At 40.2% G+C, this 23,510-nt stretch overlaps 1 protein-coding gene across 2 annotated transcripts; it reads left to right on the top strand.

The window, feature by feature from the left end:
• Window positions 1-650: 650 nt before the first annotated feature.
• On the top strand, window positions 651-23,510 carry slc43a1a (solute carrier family 43 member 1a). 2 transcript variants are annotated; one of them, XM_042419910.1, is made up of 15 exons: window positions 651-889; window positions 8,395-8,555; window positions 8,833-9,025; window positions 10,001-10,056; window positions 11,128-11,204; window positions 18,844-18,936; window positions 19,565-19,698; window positions 19,808-19,935; window positions 20,089-20,235; window positions 20,343-20,378; window positions 20,465-20,600; window positions 20,990-21,119; window positions 21,247-21,320; window positions 21,694-21,817; window positions 22,083-23,510. In XM_042419910.1, the coding sequence occupies exons 2-15, from the start codon at window positions 8,402-8,404 to the stop codon at window positions 22,278-22,280; spliced, it is 1,680 nt and encodes a 559-aa protein (XP_042275844.1). In that variant the 5' UTR covers window positions 651-889; window positions 8,395-8,401; the 3' UTR covers window positions 22,281-23,510. The 2 variants fall into 2 exon arrangements, with proteins under 2 accessions (XP_042275844.1, XP_042275845.1); XM_042419911.1 differs by lacking the exon at window positions 651-889 and adding an exon at window positions 4,820-4,974.

The following is a 23,510-nucleotide window of genomic DNA, read 5'->3' as shown; positions in this document are numbered from 1 at the left end:
GCTGCATAAAATGACAGACTGCCCTGAAAATGTCCAATTAAAACCATCTATGTGAGCAGTACTAGAAGGGTGTTTATCCTCTATTAGTAATACAACAAAAAACACTGAAGTAATGGCAAAGAAACTGGGTCAATGCAAAGCAAAAGTGACTGTTTGCAAGACAACACAAACTCTTGTAGGGGATTTCTGCAGAATGCATCACTAAAGTTTTCTACTTTACTGGACAGACTGTAATGTCACGTGTTTTCCCCTCAGTAGCTCTGAACATTATTTACCCAAACAAATGACGTCTTTGCTTCAGTAGCCTGCCACAGACGTATAAACAAATGTTCACCTATCTGCAAATAATAGATATGACCCAAAACTAGTTATAAAGGCCCATTTGTTTGATAATGATGTGACTTCATGTTGATGAATAGCTCATTTTATGTCATTCATTTCTGTGTAAAGAGCTTTTTTAAGACTTGTGAGCTGCAGTGGGCTGCATTGAGGACATTTGAATTGAGCTGAGTACATTTTTCCTGTGGTGTGGTGAGTTGAGGCAGCAGCCTGGTGACTTCTCTCCACCCCCCGGCTGTGAAAGAGGGAGGGAATTAGAAGTCAAATTAGGAGAGGGGGTGTCTGTAATGAAACCAGAGAGAGAAAAGAAGTGTGGAGTCTCTCAGGAACTAACACGAAAGAAAGAAAGAAAGAAGGAAGGAAAGAAAAGAAGGAATCAGAGAAAGGAAAAGGTTAATTTTTAAATACGTTTCAGGCTCCCCCTGCATACTAATCAAGGAAAACAGCAGCCAGCTGTGAGAGTAGAGTTGTAATCTTCAGTTTTTCATTTAGTGAGCCTTTAAAAGAAGCATCACAAGCGTTTTACTCAGTGAGAAGACATCCAACTGAAGTAAGTACATGAGTTTGTTTTCCCGTAAAGATGACGATGTTTCTACTGTGTGTTAATAAGTATAGTATTAACTGTAATAAAGTGGCGGCATCAGGACGAACCGGCTTCTCACACGTGGCATGAGACTGAGGAAGAGACATCTTTGACGGTAGATGCCAAAGAAGAGATGCTGCTTTAAGAATATGTGGGAATATGTACAATGAGAAATGTTTAAAATTCTGGGTGTAAAGATGGGAAGAGGGTCTGTAGAAACCAGAAAAACGAGGCTGAGTAATGCAGCTGAAAGGATCGGGGTATTAAACTTGTTTCGGAAGTGACTTGTCTCTGTAACTACTCCTCCCTTTCATTGAGAAGTAACTACTGCTGTAGTTGATTATGTGCCGCTGCTCACTTTCTATAAAATATACATAAAGTTACACCCAAACTAACGTGTATTCATCTAAAATGAAACTAAAGTTTTACCACTGTTACAGAGTAGCAGCAGTCGCAGACACGTTTGAATCAACAAAGATGAAGACGTGATGCCTTCACGGCTCCTCGTAATTTAAACTTGAAGTAAAGAAGTCAGTAACAAACCAAACTATGAGTTCTGTAGGATTTTGTTTCATCAAGTCAAAGCATGTTTCATTCTTAAATATTGTACAACACTCATACCATATCTGTAAATAAGACTGTTTTTTGTAGTTCATCCTAAAAAATAAAAAAAAATACTAGAACATAGTGAAAATTGCCAAGCATCAAAATTTCCCAAAGCTTATTGGTCTCAAATTGCTTATTTTGTCTGACTAAGAGTCCAAAATCACACAGTATTTAATTTAGCTTTATGGAAAACAGAGAACAGCAGCAACTGTTGACATTTGAGAAGGTGGGATTGGAAAATGTTACATGAATGATTCATCAGTGATCCATAGATCAGTTAACAACACTCTTGATGACTAATTTCAGACTAACCCAGAGACTAATCGACTCTGCAATGATATAAATTCCTTTTGTAAGTCTGACGGTTATTTCAGGCTCTTATTGTCTAATTTACACTCACCTGTAGTATAGGGCTGCTACTAACGATTATTGTCATTATCGATTAATCTGTTGATTATTTTCTAGATTGATTGATTGATCTATAAAATGATCAAAAATGGTGATAAATGTCAATCACCAACATCCTCAAATGTCTTGTTTCATCCCAGCCAACAGTCAACAATCCAAAGATATAATATGTTTAAATGGATAAAGACTGAAGAAACCAGAAAATATGAGTTTGTATTATATTATATCCCTTTGAGAGGCTGGAACCAGATCATTTTGGCTGTTTTCTTAAAAAAAGCAAAAAAGCAATTAATCAATTATCAAAATAGTTGTAGGAGTAATTTTCTGTCGTTCGACTAATTGATTAATTGACCAATTGTTCGAGCTCTACTGTAGACGTGTGGATTTAAGGATGAGGGGAGTATCTATTAGTCCTATATTAATCGTTTATGTGTGTTTAACTCACAAATACCACATTTCGGACAGCACGTGACCGTCTCAGCAGACTTGGTCCGGTACGGTCCTTTTCAGCGGCCGCCCCGCGGTGTCGGTAACCGGACCCCAGGCTGAGGTCATGCCCGCGGAGAGACAGCTGCTCTCCGGCCGGGCGCAGCTTCGGGGGTTACGTTTTTTTGGACTCCTCAGGGGGAACAGAGGCTCCCGGGGCGAGCGGTTTATTTTCTTGGAAACTTGTGAGGATAAAGAGTTTGCCGTGCGGCCCTTTATGTCCTGCAGAGGGTTGATAAACACGGCTGGTCAAGGTCAGAAACAACCCCGCGGGGAAAAAAATAGAGCAGCACTGGATGGGAGCAGCAACACAGAGACTTGAAAGAAAGCAGGATCACGTGATGGATCAAACATGTCAAGATCAACTCAAATGTTAACACAGAAACTGTAGGAAAAAGGCAGAAAAAAAGTTTATTTGAGCATCAATAATCCAAACTTGACCCACGCTATAAATAGGCTATCTGAGCCCTCCATGGCCTGTGAAGTTGGTCATGGCAACATTGCATCATTCAGCTGCTCAGGTATTTCAGGAAGCAGCTTCCTTATATGGAGACTTCACCTGCTCTCCCTCTACACACACACACACACACACATTTCACAGTGTTATAACAGGCATTTACAACTGCCTGCCAACCTTAAAAAGACCCGCCTCTTAATGTCTTAACTTGTTTGCAAGTCTTTGTTGGCGTTGACCTTCCAGTGTCACAACACCAGGGCGCTCCTTATCATCGCCGAGGCCTTTTGGTCTGTGTTTTGGCTGCCTGCTCCTCAGGGTGACAGTTTCTTATTAACTGCTGTTGCACAAAAAATAGGGTGGGAACAATAAGCAGAAGTGGAGGCAGCGGGCCTAAACTTGAATGTCTTGCATCAGTCCACGTGCTCGTATAACCTGAGCTCAAACACACACACAGGATCAAATGATACCTTTCTTTTAGACACACACACACTGTTTTCATGACACCGAGTAGCCATGACTCCCTTGCTTTGTGTCTCATAAGTAATGCCTACTATGAGTGTGTGTGTGCGCGATGTATGTGTTTATTGTGTGTGTTGATGTAAATGCAATCCATGTGGCCGCAGCCTCTATATTCAGGCCTGTAATGGACAGTCTGTTCTGGTTTGAAAGACTGTTCTGTCTGGCTGCTTTGCTGTTATGTATTAATACATAATCAAATTATAACTCTGTGGTCAGTTCTGGGACCCGTTCCGCACTTTCTGAGTCGTTAAACACAAAAGACACTTTTCTTTTGTGTGTGTGTTGGCTCTGAAAGTATAGAGGGAGGGAGCGTGGAGAGGATTAATAGCGCTCAAAGTGACACAGCGAGAGACTGGCATTCAGCAGAAATGTGGATTTACATTCAGATCTGAAATAGTAGTGAAAACTTTCACAGTACAGTCATTAAAAAAACAAATATATATATATATATATATATAAATCAAGTCTTTAGAGTGCAGATATCCATCTTTTTTCGTCTTGGTGATATGTCAGTTTTGATTCACATCATTAATTAAAATAAACACACAGTTAATAATCAGTTAAACCCTTAAACTGCGCAAAGTTATTCAAGATATTCTGTAATCAGGATCACAAGTCTTGATTAACTGAAAAACAATTTCAGTTAATCAGTTGTCAGAATAATCTCACCTCCGAGTTCATTTAGTAGCCGTTCTGGAGCTTTAGGACGACAATCTGTCTACTATCTGCTGGTAAGGGCCATGTGATCCAGTCAAAAGCTCCAGAACAGCTACTAAATGGACCTGGAGGTGGGGATGTTTTGGCAGTGGCTCTTTCTTAGATGGCAGTGTGGTGTATTTTCATTAAATGTCATAGGTGTGCTTAAAGACAATATTAAGCTACGCAGATTGATTTTATAAGTTTATAAGCAATAAGGGCTAGTGGGATACAATTTGTATTGGTGTAGTTATAACCTCATGAACCATATTTAATCACACTGTACGTATAGAGGCACGGTAGAAGAATCATAATCATACACTGGAGAAATTTGAGTGTGTTTGTATTACATGTCACTTTGCTTGGGTCTGCATTAAAGTCTTCACCTTTTAAAAAAAAATACCCTCTGGAGGAGATCAAGAAATAAGGGTGTAAAATGACTAAGAATAGAAGAAGACAACTGGGCAATAATGGTGTAAAATGATTCCCAATACTTATATATAAAAATTGGATATAATCAGGAAGAATTATGTATGCCAGGACATATCCACAAACAGCTCAAAACATGGTCTGAAGAGTTTTGACCAACAACGAGTGACGAGATTAAAGTAACATAATAATTGGTCAAAAATTAGGGAGGGTGGATGATAAGGTGTGACCTAAGCCGACCCAAGGACATAAAAACAGATGCCCCAAAGAAAAGCCTTTGGAGCGATTTGGTTCTTTGTAAAAAGTGCTACTCGCTCCCCTTTTCTTGCCGGCAATCAAAGAACACTTTGCTGTTTGGACCTCTGACTCCCTTTTTATTATTAAGAGAGAGTTTTTGCTCTGATGCATTTTTCTGCAACAATTCGATACAACAGCAGCAACGTCACTGTTTGTGAGTAAAGGTTTTGACATTCACAGTATAATGATGTTCTATGATTATTCATTAAGGCCGTTTCTTGGTATGATTATAGATAAAGGACACACTCATTTTCTCTATTAGTAACTGATGATGTGATAGTTGTTATATGTCGCCCACTCTTATCATGGTGTACTGATAGGAGCGACTCTGCAGTACGAAATGTACTGAAACACAATCATTTATGATAAATCATGATATCCAACACACTCCTAACATGGCTAACATGGTAAAAAGCAGAAGAGCTGAAACGAAATGACTGGTCGATTAAGTCATTAAAGTCTATAATGGAATTAAGTCTGTAAATGGAAAATTAAACAGCTTGATTTAAAAGAGAAGCATTTCAGTTATTTTTTAAAGCAAAAATGGAAAAAGTTCTCTGGTTCCAGCTTCTCAAATATGAATATTTTATGACTTTATGTCTTAGTCATATATGATAGTAAACTGAATATATTTGGGTTGTAGACTTTTGTTAAGACTTTGGGGAAACTATGATGGACGTTTTTTGCTATTTGCTGATTTTTTTTATAGACTAAACTCTCAATCGATTAATTGAGAAAATAATCTATAAATAAGTCAATAATAGAGCCAAAACCATTTGGCAACTATTTTGATAATTGAATAATTGTTTTGTCATTTTGTTAAGCAAAAATGCCAAAAGATTTGCTGGATGGAGCTTCTCAAATGTGATGATTTGAAGCTTTTCTGCGTCATCTGTGACAGTAAACAATTTCTTTGGATTTTAGGCTGTTGATCGGAAAAAATAAGACATTTGAAGATGTCGCCGTGGGATCTTTAAGGCATTTTTCACTATTTTCTGACATTTTATAATGCATATAATATATATCATAATATAAAACGATGACCTGCTTAATTGAGAAAATAATCATCAGATTAATTGATTATGAAAATAATCGTTAGTTGCAGTCCTAAGAAACAGGAATCAATAATCTCCATTTATTTTCTACTTTACAACATATAAGTCATACAAAACTAAGATGAACAATGTGTGACAAACGGAAACGTGAACATGTGTGCCATCATTCAAATGTCTATTTTATCTATCTATCACATCGGAAAAGGGAAAACTTATAATTTGATATCTATTTATACATATTTCCATATAGATTATTAGTCCTGATCACTAATTATTCACGCCGAGTTGTGCACACCATCATTAAGCCTCTTTACTGAGTGTACTCTTGATTAACTAAAGGTTAATTTGTGGGTTATTCATTAACATCACTGAGTGAATGAGAGCTTTCTCGCTCTGTCGCCTTGTTGGTGAGAGTTGGGGAGTCGTATGCGTGTGTGTGTGTGTGTGTGTGTGTGTGTGTGTGTGTGTGTGTGTGTGTTTTCAGCATGGGGTGTCAATTACAAAAGAAATCCCCTCCTTTTACAACTCTCTTTTCAGCACAAACGCAGTGCACTGGACTATGGATAATCGCATTACACGCACGCCTCATGAGCACATACGCAGACTCATGGGCACATGCAGAGACAAATCTGTCCCATTAGATCCTCTTTCTTTCTCCCATACGACACACACACACACATACTTAAGAAGATGTCCTCATTAAAAACTACTGAACATGTTTCCTGTTTGAGGCTTTGACTGCAGCCCCCCGATCCCACCCACCTCTCTGCAAATCAAGGCTTTCCTCTCTCTGTTCCCCTCCAGTTCCTTCTGCTTCACTGCCAGATGGAATAGCTGGTTATATTTGGATCTTTGTTTCTTGTTTAGATGCTTTCCAGATGTGTGTGTGTGTGTGTGTGTGTGTGTGTGTGTGTGTAAGTGTTTGTAGGTGGTCATGACCAACCTGATTTTATCTGGTCACTCACATTATCTGTTTTATGTGTGTGTGGTGTTGTTTATATTAAAGTTGCATCAGTTAATCCCAGTGAGATAAAACCAAACCTTCCACTGCATTTACATCCTCTTTGGATTCACCTCTATGCCGCTTTCATATGGAAATGCAGCCTTTTTAAGATGCTCTCCTTAGTTTCAGAAAAGAAAGCAGACAGACTGAGCGCTCTGCATTGTTTCCTTTGGTCAAAGTCAAAGTGTGAAATAGCTGCTTTGCTGACAGCACAGTGGGTGGATTTCTGAGGACAATCCAGTTCAAGGTGTCAGGTACCCGACTGGGATTTACAAAACAATGACCAGTCACATGGGCATTCATTAGGGAGGCTGAGAGAAAAATGCACCATCTCAAGGTCTCCCCAGTGAAGTAAACATAATGAATTATCACTGTTTTTTTCATTCAGTTGAAGTCAGTAGAAAGACAGAACATCAGAAAGTGTCAGAAGAGTCTTTCTCTCTACAGAGAGATCAGTCATGAATGATCTGGTGCTTGTGGTTAAGTTTTATGCTATTTTTTTTGTGTGTTTTGTGCTGTTTTTAAGTATTTTCTTGTGAATTTTTGTGCAGTAAAGACCCATCTAGGGACGGTCATTGCATGCTATCTTGAGCTATAAATGTTGTGGCTATGTGGCAATAGTCCATGATATATACATCTCCCTATAAAAATAAGCACACACACTACAAAAACACATTTGTTTCAACTGGTTTTTACACATTAACATGGCTTCACATCTCAGGATGCTAATTGAAGCTGAAATTAAAGCTCACAATAAATATTCCAGGAATACTTTGAGCACCTATATTGTTTTATGGTTTTAATCTAAAAACATGAATTTCAACGAATGACTATTGTCATTTTGGTCAGAGACTCCTCCATCAAGAAATTTACCATTTATAGCAAATGGTTATACAGTGAGATAGATTGTTAAGTTATTAGTTAGAACATTAAATCTTAGTTAAATCAACAATACAAAAAACTTAATGAGACACATTAGGAGGAGGTTGGGATTGTGACGGTGGTTTAAGCAGAGTTGAAAGTTCCAGTCAGCTGGTGAAGCATGAATAAAGCAGCTGATGCAACCACAACTTCAGTTGCTCTGCCTGAACTAACATTGTGCTCCATTATTGATTAACTGAATGTTTTCGATACAAATCGTTTAGATGAATTGAAAAGTCTATAAAATGTCAGAAAATTCTATCACACTTTACAAGAGACCAAGTTGACGTCTTCACATTGTTTGATTTATCTGACGCGCTTTACAAAACCAAAACATTTTCAATTTATAATAATATAGAACAGAGAAAAGCAGCCAATCATCACTCTTGAGAAGCAAGAACCAACAAATGTTTGGCTTTTTTGTGTAACAACCATCAATTATCAAAATTGTTGTCTATTATTATTTTGACACTCGACTATTTGTTTCATAGATGTTCGCCATCCTGTTTCTTTACTTTATCCTGACATTTAACAAGGTTTTCTTCCTGTCCACCCCCCTTACATCTTCCCCCTCCTTGTCTCTCCTCTGTCGTAGAGCAGCGATGGCGCCCTCTCTCCTCCAGGCCTACAGGAGGCGCTGGTGGATGGCGGTGACGGCAGTGATTGAGAACCTGCTGTGTTCGGCTGTGCTCTTGGGCTGGGGGTCCCTGCTCATCATGCTGAAGAGGGAAGGCTTCTACTCCCACCTGTGCTCAGGTAAAAATCTGCAGCTCTGCATCACTTCACCGTGATGTTCTGCAGGCCCCAAATAACACATTAACATGGTTTAATCCGCTTGATACTTAAAGACTTTTCCAATATTCATGACCTTTTCAACCAATCATGGGCATCTTGACCCCAAAGTAGGGAGTCACTGGTTTATGACGTATAACCTTACTGTCAGAAAAGTCTCAAAATGTTTTTGATCGGGCCTTTTTTGTCCATATTCTGAACTCTCACCGTTCTTATTATTCCCCTGCACTCGTTCCCACAGTGAATGACTCATTGGTCGTACCTTTGGGCAACTCCTCCGATGGTGAGGGGGAGAATTGGCTCAGCTGTGTGGACCAGGAAGAGATGCTGAATCTGGGATTCACCATTGGCTCCTTCTTGCTCAGCGCTACCACCCTGCCCCTCGGGATCCTGATGGACAGGTTTGGGCCCCGCCCAATTCGCCTGATGGGCAGGTAATGGTCACGGACGTTTCACGTTCGCAAGGGAGTGTGGTCGTCTGTACCCTCTATTTTTAGATAATCATATGGAGATTTGAATACTGCACATATATACTTATTATGATGGTGAGAATCTGAAGCGAAAGCTGCATAAAACAGTTTTTAATCCCTTATCTGTGATTAATGTTATAGAGAAAAAAAAGCAGACAGATCACATTCCCAAAGAAGGAGGAGGGAGATTGTGCTCTTTGTGTTTTCTCAGCATGTGTGAATCAGTGAATGTAGGTGGGGTTGTAGAGTGTGTGTGTGTGTGTGTCTACACCACTAAATGTTGGTGTACAAACATGTGAAGACAGGTATAGCCTACCTTCTCATGCATAATTATACTGCACTGTACTCAGAATACTCTACTATTACTCAGAGTAGAGCCAGTAGTATCTTTACAGGTATGTAAACTGTAAAATGCAGCACACGCTCCCACACCTGTATTTACTCCTTTTCTCTTTCACAGTTTAAGCAGCCATGAAATTGAATATCCACACCAGATGCTTTGATAACAGGATGAAAGCTGATAATAAACAGGAACTAAGAGTTTTATCTGGAGCTGTGTATGTTTTAACATTCGGGCTTACAGTTTGAGACTTTGGCTGATAACCAACGACTTTACTGCTAATTTTTGATGTTATTTATGTATGAGAATATTGGTTAACTTTATAGCTGGTATATCTGAATCTGCTGGCCATATTCAACAGTGTCTAAATTCATTTTTCATCACACTTTCACTCAATTACATGGCAGCTGTGTGACTCAGACATTTGCAAACACATAGACTGTGAGTCACCTGCAGAAAGTAATACTGTGGTATTTCTTACATGGCCTGTGGCAATTTCTATACTTGCTGGCTCATTTATGCAAGCACAATTTATAATTGATAAATGCTGTGATGGTATGATACAGTACGCAAGAGTTTAAAATGTTCTTCTGTTACAGCTCATGTTTTGGTTTCTCCTGTATCTTGATGGCTGTGTCGGCTTACGACCCTCCAAGTGAGTACAAATCAACAGACAGTAACACATGTGGCTGATTTGAATATTGTCTGTGGCATGAAAACCTTCCCACTTCAGTCTATTTCAGTCATCGTTCTGTTTAAGTGCTGACTGACAGTTGGAAGTGTACCACCTGAAGTCATGATTTACTTAAAGATAACAAGGCCAGCTGGTTGTGTGGAAGAGCAACATCTTTATGTTAACATAGTTAACACAGGATGTGTTCCTTCACCTGTGTTATATAACACACTGCTCATAGCCAAAGGGTAAAAACGGGCGAGTTTGACATATTTAGTTTGAAACTAAACCTTTATTCATAGGCCCAACCCAAAGGTGTATGTAGTACAAGGATAAAGTATTGTAGTATAATTGGATTGACGTTGAATTAATTCCAAATTGCTAATACATATTGTCTAAGAAGGGCTGTTGGAGAGGTTCAAAGCAGTGACTTTCAGAGGGCTGCAGAGTTTAACTGTGTGACACAGACAGTTACACCTGGTGCACTTGGACAGGTGTGCCAAGAGGTTTGGAAATGAGTGAGCTCCAAATGCTCCTCAAACGATTTTCTCCACATTCTTAACATTCCCTCCTCCACAGCTGTCCATGTTAGCTACTAAAGCTTACCAATTGGCTCTAGCAGCAACGGGAGCCATGTGGTTTCAGATGGGAAATTGTGAATAACAGTCACAGTGTCTCAGCTGGTATTAAACACACACCAGGAAATGTCTGCGTGCTACCTAAAAATGCAATATTTTTATTTCCATGTCGCCTGTTTATTAAGCTCCTGCACCAACTCCTTCTTCCACTTTATAACAGCCTCAGTATGCTTCAAGAAGATCATCTTAATGCCTGAAAGTTAGAAACTCCCTTCCCCTATATCCTCCCTGAAATTGGAGGTGCTGTGTCCAACATTTTTTTTATTCCCCCTCCTCTATGACAACCAGCTTCTAGCCTCATCTAGTCTAGTTTGTCCAGCTTTCTGTTGGACTTGTTGGACAACAAGTCCTCTAACCTTGTTTTAAAATTTACCTTGCTTTAAGTCTTTCTCTGTGTTCCTCCTCTTCCCTGCAGCGCTGTCAGCGCTCATCTTCCTCGCTCTCTCCCTGAACGGCTTTGGAGGCATCTGCCTGACCTTCACCTCCATCACGGTGAGACACACAACCAGCCGGAAACAGAAAAAGACACAGATTCTGACATACAGTATGAATATAATATTGATGTTTGATAGTAGATTTTTATCTGATATGATATCCATTCGCACAGAGTAGATACCATATTATCAGTGTATTGAAAATGTAATTTATGTAGATAAATAATCTACATGTCCAGAAAAGTGCATTTTAGAGTCACAATATGAGTGTTACTATTTTTCTTTTATAAGTTTTTGATTTGCTATAACTGCTGTATGGAGTCATTTCCATTGTTTTTGTGGGTGACGTCCTGCTCACATGCTCAGCAGCACCAGTATTTTGATGGTTATCATATCTGTTATCAACTACTACACGTAAGGGCCTGTTCGAATCTAGTAGAGAAAGAATGAATGAGGGCGAGAACGCCTCGCCTCTGGAATGGACTGAGCTTTGTCGTCTTATTTGCAAACCACAAATTAGATTAGACGATCATCTAATGCTACCAAGGCTGCCTCTGTCCTCACACTATGTACTCTATGTGTCCCTGAGCACCTCCAAATTGTTGTCAGTGTGTCTTAAATTTTTAGAATATTTAGAGCTGTCCAAATCATATCTGACAAACCAGTCATTCAGCTTACAAGTAGATCAAAAGAGGATAAAATGAAACACACAACGCAAATCATTTGATATTTGACTTCCGAGCCAAAAGGAAATGTTTCAGTCTGTCTCTTCGTCCTCCTTCTATGGCTGTGTTTACGTCGTTCAGCCACACACACAAAGCACAGACTGTGAGAAATTAAAACAAGCCTGCATAGCCTCTTGTCTTTCTCTCCTCCATCGTCGTCATGTTAAGTATGCATGCAGTCATCCAACAAGAACATTCGTTACCTTATTCAGATACCCGATCTGGTTTTCTTACCAGTAAGAAGAGGAAAGTTTTTCGGTCACCGCCAAAATTTACCTTGCTAATATTAATAATAATACCAGCGCTGAAACTGTCAAGAGCTGAAATGTCTCTACTGTGGTTACATAACTAATATTCTGAGAAAGTACAAATGTAGGGTTGTGTTCCTGGAACAAAATGCGCAGAGAGGTTTTGGTAGCTGAGAGGCTCAGCATGGCTGGGGCCTCTATTTGTCTCAGCTGAGGAAACAGTGTGTGTTGGGACTGGGAGCTGTGTTTGTTTACATTCACGTCAGGCATGTGTTTTTGCGTGTGATGTGTCAGCTGGTACCAACGTTATCAAGTGCGTTTTTTTATTGTTGCCACTGCCTCCTGTGTCAAGTATTTCGCTTTGCGTCGGTACAGCGTGTGCATGCTTCCCCGTCTGAGCTGCACATGATTTGTCACAGATGGAAAGTCTCCCATCTGTGTTTCCACCAATAACGGCCTGCGGTTGACCACACACCCTCCCCAAGGCTCGGCCCACTCACCTCTATCCAAAACACTCAAGGCCACACTTTCTCTTGTCTCCTCTGTACTCTCTGACTTCCTTCTTCCTTCTCTTCTCCTTCTCCTTCTCTTCCTCCCTTAATGTTCTGTCTCAAGTTCTTTCCCTCTCGTCTGTTTCTCTGTTCTGCGCAGCAGTCAGCAAAAAAATCAATTCTTTTCAACTCTGCATGACTGTGCACACATGTGGATGTACAAATGTGTGCGCATGGTTATGTACACAAAGGGAGACAGACATGAAACAGATGTCAAGATAATGAAAGTCAAAGCTGAATATGGACAGATGACCCTCTGCTTTGACCTCTCGTCTGTGCGTTGACTGTAGCCGGGCTCAACGTAACAGAACAGCTAAGACATTCATCTCAGTCTGTCTTTCTGTTGACTTCCACAAGTTAAATGGATGTTCTGCTACTTAACAGTCAGCTGTGCCGTTCGGTCTCACTGAAGACTGCTGGCAATGGCGATAAATGGCTGACATGACCGTTTTAAGGCAAGAAAAACAAAAAAACAAAATGAAAGGATATGAAAAAACTTAATTTTCTGAAACTTCAGAAAGAACGTCAGAGGCAGGATTTTAGATGTGTTTGTACGGAGTAGACGCAAGTAACAATAGTAAAATAATAATATGGAAAAGTGAATGACTGAATGAATGAAAATAATGTAAATAAAACCCAAACATATATGAGGAATATGGATTGGAGAAGTCCAGATAATGCTTTTTCCTCAAAAAGGAAAAGTGTTTTGGACAGGTTGTTCAAAATCAGATACACGTTCTTCTATTTATCATGTACAAAATTGCACAATTTGGTAAAAATAACACTAAGATAAAGTCAAAATCTTTTTTTACACCATCAAAAGTATGATACAAGCTGTCTACTGTGCATACTACTACTACGACCTTGCGTATATTGGTGAAACATGACATTCATATTTGTACGACAGGTGCACACATGCATAGAGTCTCAGGTGTAACATGAGTCAACATTTCTGTTTCACAGACGCAGACAGAGATACACATAAGTACAAGTATGGATACATCACATGTTTGTGCCCAGAAAAAAAAAAAAAAATCGGCAGTGCATGTTCGTATTTGTCGTGAGAATCCGTGAGAAACTTATTGTAGTGAGAGAGTGATTAGCTGCTAACACACACTACATAACATAAAATAGATATTACTCACACACATGCTTGGGTAATGTTCATCTCTCTGCTGGCTGTCTTTTGTTGTTGTTGTTGTTGTTGTCGTTGTTCTGGAGAGCTGATGACGGCATAGCACAAGGACATAGAGACATGCACACACATTCTGTCATCATTTTTAAGCATAAGTGTGAGAGAAACAGCTTGAACGGATTCCAAAACAAGAAATCTCTGCTCCTCTGCTTGTTATTGTCCAAGGTTTCCAGCTATTATTATGGCTAGTTACCCCCCGATACAATAACATATTATAGTTTTAATAAACAATAGCAAAGTACGTATTAATATTTCATAGTGTGATGGAGCAATTACAGTTTACACAGTCATAAACGTTCCACTAGCAAAAACACAAATCATAAAACAGCATCATAACATAAAACTTAGGTAGGTTTTGAACATTTCTAGTCAAATATTGTAACTGAACAAAATTGATCGAGGTCTTTACAGACACTATGTGCTCTGCTCTGGTGTGCACATTTATATATATATATATATATAAAAAAGTAATGTAGCAAACAAAAGCAGAAAACTGGCAGCAAAATATGAATTTCCCAAAGGAGCCTAAAAATGATAATTAGAGGCCAAAAGGATAATGGGTTTTCACTGAAGGAACAGTGATGAAAATTGTAAATGAATGAATGAATGAATCACACATCTCCGGTTCAGCTGGACAATTCCCCTGCGGATGAAAAAATAGAATAAACAAAACATTACCAACTACTTTCTTGAAAACCTGTAATCGTTTGCTGTGTGACTGTTCACAGAGTTCAGAACACTGTTGTGTGTTTTTTCTTTTAAAATGAAATGATTGAAACTGGCTAATCGAAGAAATAACTCACACTTTAATTAATGTTCAATACATGTGACCATGATACATGTGACCATGATCCTGTAATCAGTCCAAGTTCATTTTCATATAACAGCACAGTAAAAGGGTGTTGCCTAAACTGATAAAAGTTTGAGGTTTGCCCTGCAGCTCCTTATCTCACTGTGACTGCATCTTCTCTCTTCATTTTCAACATTTCAAACCGATCCGCCCAAAACAAAGAAAGAATGCTTTGAAAAACATCCAAATCTTTCATTAGACCATCATTTCTAACAATTAGTTTAAACTCTCTAACCTCATTAACCTGTACCCCGGTAGCTTTGAAGTTCATATGAGGCCGTCGTTGCATAACATAGAGGTGATTCACTTCTGCTTTAGTGGTTTTAATGCCACATCTCTGCCAGAAACACACAACCTTCAGGACGCCGTGTTGGTTCCTGCACACTCAGCTTCCAGTAATAATGTCTGTTAAGTATCTTAAGTATGAATTCTACTGTGAGCGTGTCAGATTGGCTCTGAAGGAATGAGGAAAGTCCTCTGTTGTATTTATGGTAACAGATATAGATTTGCCCTTCAACAGTATTGGCTGCATGCAGGGGCTTGTCTGATCACACAGCAGCGAGAAAAGTGCTTTCAGTTGTTCCTCGTTGCATTTAACGAGAGCTGTCAGCCTTCTTTGTGCGTACTTTGGTGTCTGCTAACAAAGGTTGGTCAACAAATAAAGTCCTCTTCAGGGACTTGTGGATGACCCTCAGAAAAGATGCTCAGGGTCAATTACAAAGCGACTTCAAAAGCGAGAGTCATGCGTCACGGTTTGAAGCTTCCATACAGGACGTAGAGGACTTGTGATCAACCCACGATCTTTACATTAGACCGCTTTTTTTAGTGTTATATAAGTCCAGTGCAGCTGGACAAGAGCACTATGCACTGTGAGGGATAGGGGCTGGACCAGTCTATGTACAGTGAGAGCTGAGGTGGAGAGAAGAAGCCGGTGTTAATCAGCTGTGGTTTAGTGTTTCCTGCTGGGAGCTCCACAGATAGAGGGGCTGCAGCTGGAGCCTGGAGAGATCAGTCAAACCAAAAAAATGTGACTCCCACTACCTCTCTTTTTTTTTTATCATTTCTATCGTTGCTCTTTTTTTTTAACATCTCTCTTCTTCTTTCTTCCTCTCCTTTGCAAATGTTTCCTCCTCGTATCCAACCCTTCTTCCACATATTCAGAAATTTCAGTGCTCATTAAGCGACTATTTGGCCCACTCTCTCTGCGATTAAAGTCTTAATTAAACTTGGTGCCAAAGTCTTACAGCACCCAAGTGAGTGAGCACACCAGGCGTAGAGCCTGAACTGATTAGTTGTGACAAGCAAACAGCCACAGCTCCATTTTTTGCGTGACTTTCTGACACCAGTTGATCCTCGTGTGCCTCCAGACAGTCACATGTTTCTGTCCACGTCCCCCTGGCACCGTTAGGATGCAGGACATGTGCTGCAATGTGTGAATAATGTATTTTATGAGAACTGTCTGCCGCTGGCACATGCACCGACACATGTACACACTTCACGCTTTTTCCCACTTTCTCTGTCACACGCGAATCTCTCGTACACACACTCTGGTTAGCTGCTGCTTGTCCTCTGAAAGCAAACATCAGTTAACTGACATCTCACATGGCTGGAATATCTTTGCTTTAACATTAGTAAGTGATGCGAACTCCCCTGTGTGCTCAGAGGGCCCTTGCGCCTACATTCCACGAATCTCTGCAGTCAGAGAGTCCAGCGCTGCGGCTCTCATGGCCAAGACAAGACGGGCCATGAAGTATTTCGATTCTCCAAACTGCTAAATGACGAGTGTTCTCTTGAATGTTTTTCTCATCTCGCTCAGACAGTCTGGCTCTCTTTTGAGCAACTTCAGGAAAGCGTTTTTTTTTTCCTGTTTTCCTGCCATCATCGTTGTTTGGTCAGCCCTCGAAGTGACCCCATGCCTCCCCTGAAACACACACACTAGTCTGCTTACCACTAACTGTCACCACAGCCTATCTCTAGACGGATGCCTAACCCGCACGCACACGAAAAAATACTTTCCTTGCAATTTTACATCTTGTTGGACAAAAAACAACTCCAGGAATGTCTGTATGAGGTAATAAAGTTCCTAGAAACTTGTTCTTGGGAGTTATTTCATAAAGCAGCAGGGAGTCCGCTGCAAATGTGACAGATCTGTTTCAAACAGTGTCACTGCACACGTTTAAAGCACACTCATATAACATTAAAAAAAGTTACAGACATCAGGTGTTTATGATTGAGCCCTAGGGTAATCAGACACAAATACCAGCTACACTTCAAGCTGCTATAATCAATATGACTACGTGTCTGTGAAAGGGGGTTGCTTGTAGTAACAAACCTACAGAATTATTACCCATCTCTGCCTTTCTCCTCAGCTCTGCATTGCTTTTGACTAATTGTTTTAGTTTCTGGCCTGCAACTTTACTCTTTTGGTTCGCTCTTGCTGTTTTCAGTGAAAAGTCTCTATGGACCCACTGAACTCTTCCTGCCCAGCACCAGCTGGTGAACATAGAGCATCTAGCAGCTAAAAAGACAGATATTTCCCTCAGTAGTTAGTGGAGAACAACACAAAGCCACAAGGAGACTGAATATTGGACTTAAGTTCACCAGGTTGCCTGGAACATGACTTTCAATGAATGATAATGTTGCACCGTATCTGCTGGATGTGCAAATACGCCATGGTCGGTTCACCATATCAACTTTATAAGGTAATGATATGCAAATGCTGTGGTTTCAGCTTGTTGTGTTTACCCATGTGGTGAAAGAAAACCGTTAATGCAGGTTTAAAGAACATAAATGGACACTAAAATACTGTTGAGAAATCCACACTTTTTAAAATCATTACATTTACTGTTTATAATTTACAGTGAATGTTAGCAAGGTTTGTAGATTATATTCATCTCTCTGGCCTCCATTCATCCACTTCTCTCTATGCTGTAGCCAAGACAACCTGAGGTCAGCATTGGACTCATAAATGTCTGAATTGTGCGTCCTCGGGGTTAAGATGCAGCATTTAGCTGCAGTGTTCAGTTCTGGCGGAGGTCTTTTATTGAATGCCATACCCCTCTCTCTCCTGGTGTTTCCTGTCTGTACCTTCTCTATGAGTCTATCCAATAAAGTCAAAAATAATCTCAAAAAAGTAAATAAATGTTTGAACTGGTTGAGGGGAAAAAAGTTTTAATATAAAAGTGTCAGCACTATTTTTTGGCTCATTGTGTTCATAATATCTCAACCCTGATTTGACATCACTTGGTCTGACTTTAGAGAGGTCAGTGTAAAGGTGTGGGGAGCGCACACACTTGTGGAAGGGAATTAAGGGAGACTGACACTAAATCGGTGAACTCCGACCCAGCCGTAACATTAGGTGATGGCAGCAGAAGTTTGGAAAACCACATTCAGAGTTGAGAGAGAATAGTGAGCTTGTCGGGCAGCACACCTAAAATCCCACACATGTGATTTTATAATCGTGATTGACCCATTTAAAATTCTAATCAAAGGACACTGAGTGTGCTGGCAGCACAATAGGTCATTGTTATGTTAGCTAAGCTTCTTACTACTGTAAATAGGTCGACCTGATATATGATGTGTTAGTGCCTGGTGCCTGGTGCCTGCTACGTTGTCCCCTTTGCTGTGTGTCATGCTTGCCCCCGAGCCGGGTCCATGGAGCCGTGTGAAGTTCCTCGACTTCCACATTTTTAATCCTAACTCAAAGAATTTGTTGAAATGGCAAGAATAAAGACTGTGGATGCGTGTCTAAGTATAGCTTAGTCTGTCTTTGAACTATGGGGTCAGGACCCGAACTGGGTCATAACTTTGTTTCTTGTTTCCTCATGACATGGGGACTAATATTGTTTTAATGAGTCTGCCTTGCTCAGTGTTACTGAGTGCAAACCCTGGAGGCAGAAGAGGTTCACAGACTCTACACTAATGATGACTTTCTCAGTCTGGTTCATCCTTCTGCTCACACAAAGCAGCTGCCTGCCCTCTGCTGGTCAAAACGACTCACTAAACCACATTTCTCTTAACGGAGGTCTAAGTGATTGGTGATTAATTGATTACAGTAATAGAACTAAAGATATGTGGAGTCTTTCTATATAATTAGTTTCATGTTCCTCTCTTCCTCTGTTTCTGCAGCTCCCCAATATGTTTGGCGCTCTGAGCTCCACTGTCATGTCTCTGATGATCGGCTCCTATGCCTCCTCTGCAGTCACCTTCCCCGGAGTCAAGGTACCAACACAGTTATACATTAAGAAATGAACAATAACATTGACATATTCTACACACCTTTCTTAAATAAAACATGTAAATATATAATCATAGTACTACATTACAGTGCCATTTTTAACACTTATATCACATATAGTTTTTTTAGTACAGCCTTAAAGGATAGATTCACAATTTTTAAGACTATCCTAAAACAATAGTCAGATGCCCAAATGAATTGACACATTTTTCTTGCCATAATTATTCCTCCTGTTCATACTGGCCATCGAAGATCCCCTTATAATGCAATTACAATGTAAGTGATGGCAGACAAAATCCCTCACAGCCCTCCTACTGTACAGCGAACAAATCCTGTCTAAATATTCATTTGGGCACCTGAGAAATTGTCTTCACCCTACATTTCACTGCACATATTGTTTGAGCAATCTGGAATCTTATTTTTACGCAGCATTATTTGATTGCCATGACTATAAGAACAGATAGATTGAGTTGGAAGGCAGGATTAAATGATTGATTTTCAGAGAAGCTGAAGACTGTGTGGTTGTGAGGTTCAAACCGTCTCTTTGCATTCGAACTTCAAAAGCAACTGCAATATGCTTAAAAAAAAAACTTTCCACTTCTTCCCCTTCAGCTGATCTACGATGCAGGCGTGTCCTTCCAGGTGATCATGTGGATGTGGGCAGGTCTTGCCGGGTTTGTCTTTTTCAACTGCTTCTTTAACTGGCCAACAGAAGGTTTCCCAACACCCGATGAGGTGGACTACAGGTCAGTGTGGCTGCCAGTTTGCCGATTCATCTCTTAGAAAGCGACACCAAGACAGAACAATGTTTAGCACATCAACCCTAATGTCTCTGTGCGTATTTGTGCGTAATAGTAAGATCCTCACAATGCAAGAGCTGCCGTCAACGGACCAGAAGGCTGTCGGAGAGAGACTGAGCCAGAAAAATGGGGATGTCCGACACTCCACAGAGAAACTTCCTAATGGATCTGACGCTGCACCAAGTAAGCCGAGAAACATAAGACATGAAAGACTGGATGTCCCAGAACATTTACAGTTAAACTCTTTAAGGAAATTAATCGTTATCATCTTCCCTTCATATAATATATATAAAAAATAAGTAAATAATCTTGTGTAACTGTCTCCTCCTCTCTCAGATACAGTTCCCTTCCGTCGGTCGGTGTTCTCTCCCATCTTCCTGTGGAGTCTGGTTACGATGGGGATGTCCCAGTTAAGAATCATCTTCTTCATGGGCGCCATGAACAAGATGCTGGAGTTCATGGTCACCCACGGTGATAAAAACCGTGAGTGTCAAACCCTAAAACACAATCCCAGCAAACAGTTTGTGGGTTTTTATATATTTGTTTTATGCTCTATTAAAAAGTGTTAATAACAGTTTTTCATATTTCAGCATCTGAGCAGCTGGCGCTTGAGGCAAAAGAGAAAGGTGAGCAGCCTTATAATGTGGTTTCAGATGTGTGTTCTGTGTGCGACTTTGTGGCATATATTTCATTATTATATGTCCTCTTTCAGTGAATTTCTACTCGTCTATCTTCGGCACCCTGCAGCTGCTGTGTTTGGCCACTTGTCCTCTGATCGGTTACATCATGGACTGGAAGATGAAGGAGTGTGAAGAGGAGAAGCCCGTCCCTCCAGGCACAGAGCAGAGGTACATGCAGTGAGTCGTGACAGTTTTAAAGATGTAAACTCAAACCGTTTTCTTTTTTTTTTTTAGATTTTTAGGGCATTTTTGGCTTTATTGGATCGTTTGACAGAGAAAATATAGACAGGGCTGGAATCAAACCGGAAACATGATACACATCTTAACCACTAGACCTACGGGATGCTAAAATAAAATAAAATTGATTGAAAAGTATCAACCTCTAGATTAATTATTATGCTAAAGAAACACTGAACTCTCGCTGAATGTCTTCACGGCCTTGTGATGACCCATTTATGTTGAATACATTGGTACTTGTGAATGTGGGATGAAGACATTTAAATGGGAGTGTTCCAGTTACCATTAATGTTATAACACGCTGGTCTGTGTCCCATCAGACAGACCAGCGGACCCAAGAGAGACCGTAAGATCCAGAAGGTGACCAACGCCATGAGGGCCTTCATCCTCACCAACATGCTGCTGCTCGCTTTCGGATGCTGCTGTCTCATAGAGAGCCTTCCTCTGCAGGTAACACACATGCACTATGTTAGCCAGAGGACAAGTAAACAAAGAGTAAATGAGTGAGTGCTTTATGTATCTGTGATTGGTTCATTAATTGTGTTGCTGCTTGTCTCTTTTCTTGTCGGTGTCTTAGGTGTTGACCTTCATCCTCCACACTATGGTCCGAGGCTTCATCCACTCCTGCTGCGGAGGCCTTTATGCTGCTGTGTGAGTGATTTCAACTTTTATAAAAGTGTTATATTTTTAGACCTGGCAATGAGAGTGTTTTCTCAGTCATTTAGAAATGTTTCCCAGCACCATATAAACAACAAACATAAATCAGCACTTTTACAGTGTGATAAGAGCAACCAGATGTGTTGACAAACTGGGACGCAATATCCTGTTTGTTCAAGAAACACACCACAACACTTTTTAACTAAACGAAATAAATACTGACTATACTGAGCACAGTACTGAACACTATAACACAACTTTATATTGTTAAATGCAGTGTACATGTCTTCCACATACAGCATCAGCTCTTTTCACATCTTATTGCTGTTTCAAACTCTTGGTTAACCACCCAGTTTCTCTCCCACAGCTACCCGTCCAACCACTTTGGCACCCTGACAGGCCTCCAGTCGATGATCAGCGCCGTGATCGCTCTGCTACAGCAGCCGCTCTTCATCGCCATGGTCGGACCGCTCAAAGGAGACCCCTACTGGGTGAGGACACGCTGTCATCTCTACAGGCCCGCACACTTCAAACAGAGACACACAGATACACACAAAGCTGTCAGTGCTGTTCAGTCTTGCAGCAAGTGTATGTTTGGGTCTCAATTGTCAGGGTGCAATGGGGCATTTTGAGCACAGAAGATGTTTTTTTTTGCAAGCACATAAGTTATATTGTGTGTCACTATTATTTGTCACACTTTCCTGGACTGATTTTTTTTAAAAAGTCTCTTGTCTCTGTCATCTCATCATCCCTCAGATCAACTTGGGGCTGCTGATCCTCTCATTGGCCGGCTTCTTGTTGCCGGGTTACCTGTACTATCACCGCAGACAACTACAGATGGAAAAAATGGCCAGAGACAAGAAGGCTGCTGGTCAGGAGATGCAGGCGCTCAACCACAACGAGGCCAATGGCTACAAGCCCCACAGCAACGGACTCGCTGCTGTCGAGGCTTAAAACAAAAGACAGCAGAGACAAAGAATTTGGGGAATTGTAGGATTTATTTTTGTATGCGCCTTCAAAATGAGCACCAGCAATCTCTACTCATCCATAAATATTCCAGTGTTTTTTCTTCGGTGTGAATTTTGCTCACTACAAAACTACATCACAGAGCAAAATACAATCCTCCCCCCGTATTTTTGTTTTTGACTCGGAGTTTGACTTTAAGTTGTTTTCATGCTGCGGCGTGATTTTGGGGAGAAAATGTGTCATCATCATTTGTTGCTGTTTATTTATTTTGGTTTATGTCAAAGAGCCAAATTAGTGTGATTCAAAGCCATAGATTTCACTCGCAAGCACACGCAAAAGGACACATGCACGCATCCAGGTATGGCCTCTGTGTCAGACTGCGGATATCACGGTACTTGAAACACTGTTATATAGTTTGCAGAGACTTCTTACAATCATCACGAGCCTTGCTATAACACCAAAGAACAGCTTAAAGACATTAGGAACGTTACACTGTCAGTATTGTTTCAAAAGTGAGCTGAATGGAGCAAACTTTTAGTATATTAATTGTGTTGTTTCTACTGTAAACCCCCTCAGTAAAAGCTATAAATATACAGTATATGTATGAAACACTTTTGAAAGTATACGAGCTATCAAAGACAATATAAAGCATCTGAAAATCTCAATACCATACTTCTGGTACGTATGAAGAAGCTTTCGGGGTATTTTCAGAGCCCAGCTATTCACACACACACACACACACACACACACACACATATGTACACGCACAGATAGGCTGGTTGTAGAGACACCATATCTACCTCCTCCGTTTCCGTTTTTTTTTTTGTACTGTCTCTCTGCAACCGACTCCTATGTCTGACAATCGATTGTTTGTTTGTTTTTTATTCACATTAGAAAATATTAAATGTCAAATACCCAAGACAACAAATGTAATCAGTGCAGCATTTTCTCCTTGTGTTTTCATATTGAAGCTGATTCAGCTCTTAGCATTTCTGGATTTTTTATATGTAGGAAAAAAAAAAAGTTGTTTTCAAGTAAATTTCACAAGGAAAAATATGACTGATTTTTAAAATTCTGACACACAGTGTGTGTCAGTGATATGAAACACTTTGTACTGCTTTATGCACAGTAATGAACTAGTGTGTGTATAAAATATGTATTTAAGTGTCTTTTTATACTCTAGCTGCAGTAGCAATAAAAAGGGAAGCATTTGTTTCA

This window comes from Thunnus maccoyii, chromosome 8, assembly GCF_910596095.1.
Source record: "Thunnus maccoyii chromosome 8, fThuMac1.1, whole genome shotgun sequence".
NCBI classification, from domain to species: Eukaryota; Metazoa; Chordata; class Actinopteri; order Scombriformes; family Scombridae; genus Thunnus; species Thunnus maccoyii.
This window is presented reverse-complemented; position numbering and strand designations above follow the sequence as displayed.

Excerpts from the sequence above, each read along its gene's own strand:
- slc43a1a (XM_042419910.1), top strand. The coding sequence starts at position 8,402 with ATGGCGCCCTCTCTCCTCCAGGCCTACAGGAGGCGCTGGTGGATGGCG. Across the intron at positions 8,556-8,832 it reads CTACTCCCACCTGTGCTCAG|TGAATGACTCATTGGTCGTA; the intron begins GTAAAAATCTGC and ends TCGTTCCCACAG. Across the intron at positions 19,699-19,807 it reads CCCGATGAGGTGGACTACAG|TAAGATCCTCACAATGCAAG; the intron begins GTCAGTGTGGCT and ends TGTGCGTAATAG.